We start from the raw sequence: 10,477 nt of genomic DNA, 5'->3' as shown, positions 1-10,477 counted from the left end.
AAATAGAAAAAGGGGGTAGGTATTTTTTTTAACTTCTTCCCACTCCTTTTTGAACATGGGAATTTCTTATTCGAATCATTTATAATAATTTTGGAAGATTGTGCTGAGATGTACATGTCCTTATTTATCTGTTATTTTAATTGTATTATATATGTATGTATGTATGTATGTTTGTATGTATGTATATATTTATATGTTTTTTACACTGTTCTGGGTGCAGCTCAAATGAACTCCTTACTATTGTGTAGTTTAATGTACACCAGTATCTCCTATTTTATAAACTGCTCATATGTTTCATGTGTAAAATGTTCATCTGCAATGTAAGCACAAACTACGGCTGTCAGATAAATGGAAATAGCCTAGTTAGTGTACTGTATAATGTATACTTTTTAAAATGTACCCCTGTTGGGGAAATTCGATTTAAATTTATTTAACTCGAAAATGTTAAGTGGCAGAAAATTGAATACTCAAGTATTTAGTTTAGTTTAGTTTTGTAGTTTATTTTGAACAAGCTGCTTAAAATACAACACAATAATATGATATACAATAATGCAACACTATGGGAGGGGCAATTTTGAGTAGCCTAGTTTACTTTACTGATAATACCTCTGTATTTGGAGCCAGTGCAGTATTTGTATTTGTACTTTATTGACTACAGGAGTCAAACTGTGACGGCAGAGAATGACCTTGTTAGATATGAATGCATGTGGAAAAGAAATACAAAGGAAAGTCGATTCATTCGTTTTTAGTTTAGCAAGATTATGAATTTTAAATTTAAAGTGATACAATTCTTACTGGAATACTAGTGGACGCGTTGCTGTGTATTTTGACCCTGCCCACGCACCATCGCTAGCCAAAACAGAAAATGGCGTCAGCTGAGTCCCAGCCGCGGTTTGGCCAGTCTGTCAAAGGCTTACTATCCGATAAAGTGGGCTCCTGTAGCGGGGACGTGATCGCAATGACCCGTCAAGTGCTGAAGGGATCCCGGAGTCAGGAGGTAAAACGATACGAGTGATTTAATCACAAGAAATCCGTCGCTGTAGCTTCATCTAAATGGGAACGAGCTAACCTAGCTAGCTAGCTAGCTAGAGAACAAACGGAAACGTAATTTTGTATTCAAAATAAAAGCATTGCCTGTAACGTTATGTTAACGTTATCACCCACCATAATTGCCCCGGACTCCATCAGTAGGGATTCAAAATTGACCTTCAGGTTTTATTTTGGTTAGCTTAAGACTGCTATTGCTTTTTAATGTAGCTAAACGTCTTCGATAAAAGCGTATAACGGGTGTTAAGTAATTAGAATGCAGTGGTGTAGCTAATGTAATTAAGTACATTTACTCAAGTACAGTATTCAAGTATACTCAAGTATTGTACTGAAGTAGCTATAGCTACTTCAGTACAATATAGTAGCTATAGCTACTCCAAGTAGCTAGCTACTTCAGTACAAATTTGAGGTCCGCTACATTTCAGAGAGAAATATTGTACTTTTTACTCCACTACATTCATCTACTACAGCTTAAGTTACTTTACAAATTAAGATTTTTCACACAAAACACATGTAGTTTTTAAAATAAATTTTTACAGATACATTTTTTTTATTATAGATTAAACTACTCAACAATTTAACGGCCTTTAAGTCCAGCTGAAATGATTAGACCATTAAACACCAGTTTCTAAAATGGGAGGCTTTTTCTGCACTGACTACATTTACTTTTAATACTTTAAGTACATATTCCTGATGATACTTACATACTTTTACTAAAGTAACATTTTCAATGCAGGACTTTTACTTGTAACAGTGTATTTTTACAGTGTGGTATTTGTACTTTTACTTACGTTAAGGATCTGAAATAGGCCTGCACGATTCGGGGAAAAATATGAATTAAGATTTTTTTTTTTAGCTTAGAATTGATATCACGATTCTCTGCCACGATTTTTTTCTCACGAGGTGTAATGTTTATTGCACACATGAACCATGACAAAACAAAACAAATTGAGAGTACCAAACATAGATTTTTTTTGTTACCTAGGTGCACAATGTGCTCTAGCTAGAGCACATTGTGCATCACCACAAGCCTGTAAACATAGAGGCTTCCATGAATAAAGAAAATAAAATACATACTGGCCATTTACAGTAGTACAGTAGGCTATCAAAAATAGTGACATATAACACATAGAACTAAATATGTCCCTGATACAGGCTCTATATGAACTCCTCTTCTTTACATAATTAAAACATGTCAATGTCAAACGCTTTCAATAAATTAATTGGAGAAAAAAGTCATTTAAAAATGAAATTGCGAACAGGGTATGAATCGAGACAGCTATTTTATAACCATTTATTGTGCAGGCCTAATCTGAATGCTTCTTCCACCCCTGTAAAAAAAAAAATGTAACCGAACATTAAACATTGGTCTAATATTATTATATTTCCACTGACAAACCTAATAACAGAACTACTTCGTAGACGAAACTAATTGAGCTAAAACGATTAATGAGTGACGTTATTCCATAAATCGTTTGAAGAAGGAACTTGATTTTAGGAACTCGCTGCTGTTTCTTTGGCTTCTGTGGTATTAAACTAAATATGTTGCCTATAAAAACAAGCAATTTGAAGACTTCACTTGGGCTTTTATTTGTGTTGTGAATATGTTCCATTCCATTCTGTAACAGCTCTGAACAAAGCCTCGCTCATTTGTTTCAACTGGTATCGTACATTAGTTTAATACATTGTCAGTGTTTCCCTTCCTGTGAACCAATCCTCCTTCTTATGGAGCCTCTTTCTTATCTTTCTACTCGCGTCACGAAAGCGAATGGAGCAATTTTAGGCGTAAATATTCCTGTGTGTATCATTCAACCTTTAGAACATTGTGAACTGAACCCTGCTTCGTGCCTCGTCCTCCCAGATTTCGTAACTTTCAGAATCAACTCGCAGTAGTCGAGCCAGTAGATGATAGGATAGGAACCACAACAACAATAGTGATCAGATTTTTTTTACTGTTTTCTGACATTTTACATGCAAACGATTAATTCATAGCCTGGATGCCAGCCGAACTTAGCCCCGCCCACAACATTTGAGGTCGGGAAGTTCGGACTGGACTGGATCCGTTGTGGAGCAACTATGCTCCAACCAGAGCTGTTTGGACCAATCAAATTGTCAGGGCGGGCTTTATACGATGATGGACAGATGATCAAGAGTAACTTAATCAACCACGTCACCAAAGAGCGCTTGGGTTGAATTTGTTTAAAACAAAGATGGCTGCCATGGCGTCTGTTATAGAAGATATCGACAGCGCATTCATTTTAAAAGAGGATCAGAGAACTGCGATCGAGGCGTTTGTTGATCGGAAAGATGTTTTTGCCGTCCTTCCTACGGGATTCGGCAAAAGTTATCAGCTGGCCCCATACATCTGGCTCAACATACGTCACATATTCCGTTGCTCTGATTGGTTGTAGGTCTATCCAATTGAGTGCAGAGTCATTTCCTTTCCCGGGTTCGGTTGAAACCCGCCCCATAATCCCAGCCCAATGGAGCAGCATCAGACTCCTATTCTGACTACAATCTGAGTATGACCACGTCAGGATAATTAATATATGCAAAGGCATGGGCACAGTATTCCAATTCCAGCAATAAATAACTAACTAATATATATATATATATATATATATATATAATTTTATTTTTTATTTTTTATTTTTTTTTTTCTTCACACACTGGCAATGGTGGGTTAAAGGTTAGAGGAACGAGCTTGTGACCGGGAGGTCGTCGGTTCAATCCCCAGACGGACAGGATGAACCTGGCTGGGGAAAGAAAGAACAGCGCTTGTCCCTCATTACCACCACTGAGGTGCCCTTGAGCAAGGCCCTAACCCAAAAAGGCTCCTGCTCGGTATCCAGCACAATAGACTGTGGTTGTACTGGGCATGCATCGACGAAATCATTGACAGGTCGATTGGTAATACAAAGAATCAGTTGCAGCCCTAAATGCCGTCTTGTTGTTTGTCTTTTCCAGCTCCTTGGTCAAGCAGCAAGAAATATGGTCATTCAGGAGGACGCCATCCTGCATTCTGAGGATGTAAGTATTAAAGTATAGAGTTAGTAAATACACCTCTGATAATAGAACCAAGTACTGGAGACACTATTCACTGTTGATGAAGACAGCCGTACCACAAACTAAAGAGTTAAAGGACAATTCCGGCGCAAAACGAACCTAGGGGTTAATAACATTTGTGTACCGAGTCAAAACGTTCTCTGGGACATGTTTTCATGCTAATGAAATGCGTCTCTAGCTTTAAACAAGCTACCGCAAAGAGGTCGTTAGCTGCTAACGCTAGCTTTCGGGTCACATTGTAAATCGCTATTTCTATACCACTAACAAGGATTAAAATATCACCAGACTTCCACGGTAGCATAATGAGGGTCCCTACATGTAAACCCAAGCATTGAGAACTTTGTAAGTGTACAGACAGTTTCTTAAAAAGATAGTTTATAAAGACAGTACTGTTCATGTTTACATGCGGGCGCCATCTTGGGAAAACAGTCACGACTAGTCGAACGACGAACGCTGTGTTTGAGCTACGTTACTGGTTACTGGTTCCATGGCGTTCGTCGTTCGACTGCTCATGTTTTCCCAAGATGGCGCCCACATGTAAACATGAAAGCTACAGTCTTTATAATCTAATACTGTCTTTTTAATAAATAATAATAATAAACTGTCTGTACACTTACATGTAGGGCCCCTCATTATGCTACCGTGGAAGTGTGTTGCTGTTTTGAGCCTTGTTAGTGGTATAGAAATAGTGATTGACCATGTGCCCCGAAAGCTAGCGTTAGCAGCTAGCCACCGGTTCGCGGTGGCTTGTTTAAAGCTAGAGACACATTCAATTAGCTTGTATGTACGATCCACAACCCAACATCATTATCATCTGTCTTCCAGAGTCTGAGAAAAATGTCCATTATCACCACACATTTACAATACCAGTAAGTATCAGTCAGCTGCTTGTGAGTACAAACATGTTAATCTTTTGCTCAAATTGGAAGTAAATATTGAAAGTGTCTGTCTGTCTGTCTCTAAGGCAGGAGGCCATCCAGAAGAAGTAAGTCTAAACACTACACTCTGTTTATGCTTCAGTATAAAAAAGCTGACATTAGTGTCTCAACAGTAAGCCATAACACACACACTGATAACGTGCACTGACTCCTCCTCTCCTCCACCCCCACCCCCCACCCCCAACCCACCACCCCCCAGCGTGGAGCACTCTAAAAACCTGCAGGACCAGCTGAGACACCTGCTAAAGTGAGGGAGCAGCAGAGGACGCACCCCCCCCCTCAGGGGGGACCATGTGTCAACCAACAGGGTTCAGCAGGAGGGTTCAATGTGGGCTAATCTGCCATCTTTACTTTGGAACACACTGGTGGCCGGTGCAGCTGGGGCAGGAAGGGATGTGCTGCTCTGTGCCTGGGCTTAAGAATCACTCCGCCATGCAAGGACCTTGGAAGTTATTTTTTTATTGAGTTATGTTAAATGTTTTTGATTAATTGTATCACACTAATTTATTAAATCCCTTATCTGTATCATCTTGTCTCCTCATAATGCTGCCCTGTGAATCAAGTCAAACAGCACATAACTGTGTGTGTGTGAGTGGTAAAATGCAGACCTGGAGAACAGGTGAAATCTAGAGAGAGCTTTACCAATAACTTCTGTAATACATTTGTATGGGAGTCAGTCCAGCACTTTTTTTCAATGAGTGAAGAGATTAGCTCCTGGCCTTGTACAATTGATATGAAATTACAGTTTTTGTCTGTAATCTGAAAGCATAGGTCATATTCTCAGAACTCAAATCACACACACACACATACATACATACACACACACACAACTCTGCCTTCAAAACAATGTCTTCTCAAAATAGAATGAATCATGAATACATTTCATATAAATGCCTTATCAGTGTCTTCTGTTTTTTTATACCCAAATAATAAAAAAAACATGTTCTGTAATATAAACAAATGTGCCCCCCGCCCACCCCCTCAAAAAAAAACTTTATACATCCCAACAAAAACAAAGTTGAAGTTGTACAGTATTCTACATACAGTAAAAATAACATTAGGCTGTGGGTCTGGCCACAGCACCTTATCAACATGCAGCAATGTTCTCCCTGGTGAAGCAACAGGTGACGTTTGGCCTAGCATGGTGAATCCAGCCCTGAAAAGTTTCTACAGCTCTATCTACACATGCATCGTCCATAGCTTGTAGAAGAGACATATACACGTATGGGGGATGCTGGTCATGTGTGGTTGTAAGCTGCATCTCGTCATCTTAACCTTTGTGTTGTCCTCGGGTCAAATTTCACCCATTTTTAAATCAGAATTGTGGGTTTCTTTGAACCAAATTGCCCCAAAATAACATGAATGTGTGGATGTATGTTGTATGGAAGCCATGTAACATTCTTGGCAGGTAAAATTATTATCTGTAAATCGGAAAGAGAGGATCGTGAGTTTGCAGTGTGTTTAGCGATTGTTGCCGTAATTCTAAGCCGATGAAGTGTGTTCAGTCGGGTGGAGAGGACGGCGAGGTAGTGGTAATTTTAGCGGTTCCTATCGTAATTCTAAGCCGAGGAAGTGTGTCTGTCCGTCGCGTGGAGAGGTCGTGGGGTTTTTGGCGGTTCCGGTGTGTCTGTCAGCTGGGTACAGATCTCCGCGTGAGCACGGGCTTCTATGACTGTCAACATAGCCAGCATCTAACGTTAGCTACTCCGCTGCGCTGTGGAGTAATGTCTGGCTATGTGAGACTAGCATCTAGCAACATTGTTAAATGCTGCAGTCTCAACCTGGCAACCTCCGTGAACTTGGAGTCTGGGGAGGACAGGGCGGGGGAGACGACTCTCTCCAGTATTTTTACTGCATTTTAAACATCAGCTGTCAGAATTACATGTAGAACCTTCCAGAAAAATGCAGAGTTTTTTTGTGATTGTTGCGGGCAATAATCCTTGATTATGCGGCACGTTTTCTTAAAAAATGCGATGGAATATGTGGGATATTTATGCAATTTTATGCGATGAAATTGCGGGAACTTGCAAAAACTGCAGTTTGATGAAAAAGAAAAAAAAAACATCCTGCTTTTCGATGATGTTCACGTCGCGTAATTACGTCACTTCATAACGTTCCCATGGCAACAGGGGAAAATGGCTGCTCTTGTGTGAAGTAAACGCAACATTTTTGCAACTTTCTGCTAAGATATATTATGTGTCTTTTTTGCAACAAAAATGCGGGGATTATGAAATCATGCAAGCACCGCATATTTTGCGCGGAAATCGGCAATTTATGCGGCGTATTTGAAAAAATGCAGCCCCGCATAAATATGCAGACTTTGGCTGATTATGCGTTGAATTATGCGATTGCATAATCACGTTTTTCTGGAGGGACTGTTTGTTTAGCATTTTGAATGGCATAGTGTGTTGCATGTGAACAGGAGCTGTTTGGAAGATTGCACCAAATATAGAGGACTGTGTGTAGTGTTTAATTAGAACTGCAATGTAAAGCAGGAAATGTGCTTGTATTTTAGCAGAATTTGTTCAGGGGGTTGGGACAGGAGTTACAGGTGGTGTCGCTCAAGTGTCAGTGTGTAAACAATAGAGAAAAAACTTTATCATTACCCATGCCATTTCACATTTACAATACATACTGATATTTGTTACATCACATTTCAAGCAGCTTAAACTTTCATCCAAAGTGAGTGCATTCAACCATGAAGGTACAAACTCAAGAATCACACAGAAGGACACTAGCCTCAAAAAAGCCAAACTACAAAGAGCCACATGTAAGTTCAATTTGGTTTTTCTGTATGTAAGTGCAGTAGTCCAGAAACAGTATTCTGACTTTATTTGTTCTTAGGTTACCAGTAGGGGTGGTACGGTTCATGAAAAAACATCCGAACCGTTCGGTTCTCTTGTCTCGGTTCTCTTGTCTCAGTTCTCTTGTCTCGGTTCGGGGCGTGTGTGCGTCAGTACACTGGTAATGTGCACTAACCGCTTACTGCCGTAGCGCCCACTTTCAACACCCATGTTAAAACACTTACTGGAAGTGACGAGGGGGATGAGCGTGACGAACGCAACACCTGGCAGCTGATTGGACGAACGCGTCACGTGGGTCTTGCTGCTCCCGCATTTCAAAACAGACTCTAAATGGCGTCTCGTTCTGAATACGATCTCGTATTTTACAAAAATAGTTCACCGAAACATGTTTCTGAAAACATTTAAAGTGAGAAATAGGCCATACAGTTGCTGAACCGGTCTGCTTTTTGATCGACAAAGGTCAGTTTAAAAGATTGGTCAGATTTTGATAGGCGCCGAGCCGACCGCTCCTCAAGTGGAGCGTGGCGTGCTGCTGCAGGTCACGTCACGTGCAGAAATGTCAAGTGGGAGAGATAAGGAAGGCTGCCCGGAGCTGGAGGATGCGCCAGCGTCGTATATAGTCTGGTGTGTGGGAACATTTGGGATTTTATGTTTCCTATGATGACAGCGGAAATAAAACAATAGATAGAACTGCCACTGTGTGCGTGTATTGTGCAACGTGCATTCAATATGCTAATTTTAGCTATATATATGCTGAAGTATATTTCTTGAGTGTTAAAGATTAAAAGAAAAAATAAGAACCGTACAGAACTGAAAACCATGACCCTAAACAGTGTTGTGCCTGAACGCGTTCATTGAACGATAGTTGTCAGTGTTGTCAAACATCGCTTGGACTGACCGGTGCGTCTTTTGTAGGTTTTGAGAAGACAGAATTAATAAGATGAAATGCTTAACAGGCCTTGTGAGGTCAGAGCTGCAGCAGGTGTTACTCAAATGTACTGCACTTACAACTCTCGTTTCATTTGCGTTTAAATGATGCATTAAAAAACAATCTTCTGTACTGCTGCGTTAACATTTACAATTTCCAGTTTGTGACAGCTTTGATTTCAGACAACTGTTAATATGACATAAACAAAGACATGTAAGCAGTGTGCCTCCCAAAAATGAAACAAGGCCCTGCCGACAGAGCAACAAATATCTAGTTATTGTAATTAAAGATTGAGAAAGACCAAACTATTGTGGTGCGTGTGTCACGCTCCAGACTCCACAGTCTCACAGCAGCCCAGGGAACACGAAATGAAAAGTTGTGGAAGGTCTTTATTAAAAGAATATTCCTTTGATTGGCTGCATCCTCGGCGCAGAGCCATGATAAGGAGCAAAGGAACAAACTTATCAGCAGCCTGAAGGCCAACAGCTGCTTGACCCTGACGGCGTCCCTGAGGCCACGCTGCAGAGTCCCGCTACGTGTTCCACACCAGGATGTTGAGAGTTTGCTGCGGATGAGCTGGACATGCTGGCCTTCACTATAGTCAGCAGAATCCACGTATGTAAGATAGTTCTAGAATTATACAGATTCATTATAAGGATGCTGTGTTTCTGAGAGGGGATACACATGCGAGAGAAACACTATATGCACCAGCAGTGGAACCTTTCAGTCACTTTACATTTCTGGTGTAAAGGAAAGACATTTGAAATAGCTGCATGAAGGTACAGTTAGTGTAACCTTAAAAAGGACCATGCCAGCTGTTCCTTTACCATATTTGATAGCATACTACATACTTTAAAAGGTTTTTTTTCAACCCTATGTTCCTATGTTTCTGTGTCTAAGTGACTGATGGGAACAACAGTCTTTGACATTGGTCCAGTATTAAGAGAGATCTCTACAGTAGGCAGCAGAAACAGAGACACTAAAGTACAATAAGCGTACAGGCCTATTGCTTTTTTATTTACCTACAAAGAACGTGCCTTGCGTTGCCCAGATAGGCTCAGATTAATATTCTAAGTGTCTGACAACAGCCCTTTACCCCAAGTGAAGGAGTACTAGTACTTTGGGGTATTGTTCGCGAGTGAGGGGACGATGGAGCGGGAGATATGGTCAGAGAATCGGCACACTCCCTTTATCGCACTGTTGTTGACGAAAAGAGAGCTGAGCCAGAAGGCAAAGCTCTTGATCTACCGGTCAATTTTCGTTCCTACCCTCACCTATGGTCATGAAGGCTGACGGATGACTGAGCTTCTCACCCGATCTCCAAGGGTGGCTGGCGTCTCCCTTAGAGATGGGGTGAGACGCTCAGTCGTCCGTGAGGAACTCCGTGTAGAGACGCTGCTCCTTTGTGTCGAAAGGAGCCAGTTGAGGTGGTTCGGGTGGTTCAGGATGCCCCCTGGGCGCCTTCTTCACCTTCACCGCCTTCTTCACTCGAGTTTCTGCGCGGGAAAGTCGCCGGACTACACCATTTTACTGTAGAATCATAGCCATACAGACAAACACAGAGGGAGAGCTGTGTGGAGCTGATAGTCTTAAATTAACTTCGTGTCGACTTATTTGGCAATGGCTTGAGTGTAACGGACGCTCGTTAATATCAAAAAGTTACGCACTAAAGCTTTAAGGTGCGTTGCATGCCT

The 10,477-nt window shown here is 40.9% G+C and overlaps 1 protein-coding gene across 1 annotated transcript; it reads left to right on the top strand.

The window, feature by feature from the left end:
• Positions 1-829: 829 nt before the first annotated feature.
• borcs7 (BLOC-1 related complex subunit 7) lies at positions 830-5,576 on the top strand. The gene is made up of 5 exons (XM_039783343.1): positions 830-997; positions 4,015-4,077; positions 4,939-4,982; positions 5,078-5,098; positions 5,251-5,576. The coding sequence occupies exons 1-5, from the start codon at positions 866-868 to the stop codon at positions 5,300-5,302; spliced, it is 312 nt and encodes a 103-aa protein (XP_039639277.1). The 5' UTR covers positions 830-865; the 3' UTR covers positions 5,303-5,576.
• The last annotated feature ends 4,901 nt before the right edge of the window (positions 5,577-10,477 follow it).

Source organism: Perca fluviatilis, chromosome 19 (genome assembly GCF_010015445.1).
Source record: "Perca fluviatilis chromosome 19, GENO_Pfluv_1.0, whole genome shotgun sequence".
NCBI classification, from domain to species: Eukaryota; Metazoa; Chordata; class Actinopteri; order Perciformes; family Percidae; genus Perca; species Perca fluviatilis.
This window is presented reverse-complemented; position numbering and strand designations above follow the sequence as displayed.

Excerpts from the sequence above, each read along its gene's own strand:
- borcs7 (XM_039783343.1), top strand. The coding sequence starts at position 866 with ATGGCGTCAGCTGAGTCCCAGCCGCGGTTTGGCCAGTCTGTCAAAGGC. Across the intron at positions 4,078-4,938 it reads CCATCCTGCATTCTGAGGAT|AGTCTGAGAAAAATGTCCAT; the intron begins GTAAGTATTAAA and ends TCTGTCTTCCAG. Across the intron at positions 5,099-5,250 it reads CAGGAGGCCATCCAGAAGAA|CGTGGAGCACTCTAAAAACC; the intron begins GTAAGTCTAAAC and ends ACCACCCCCCAG.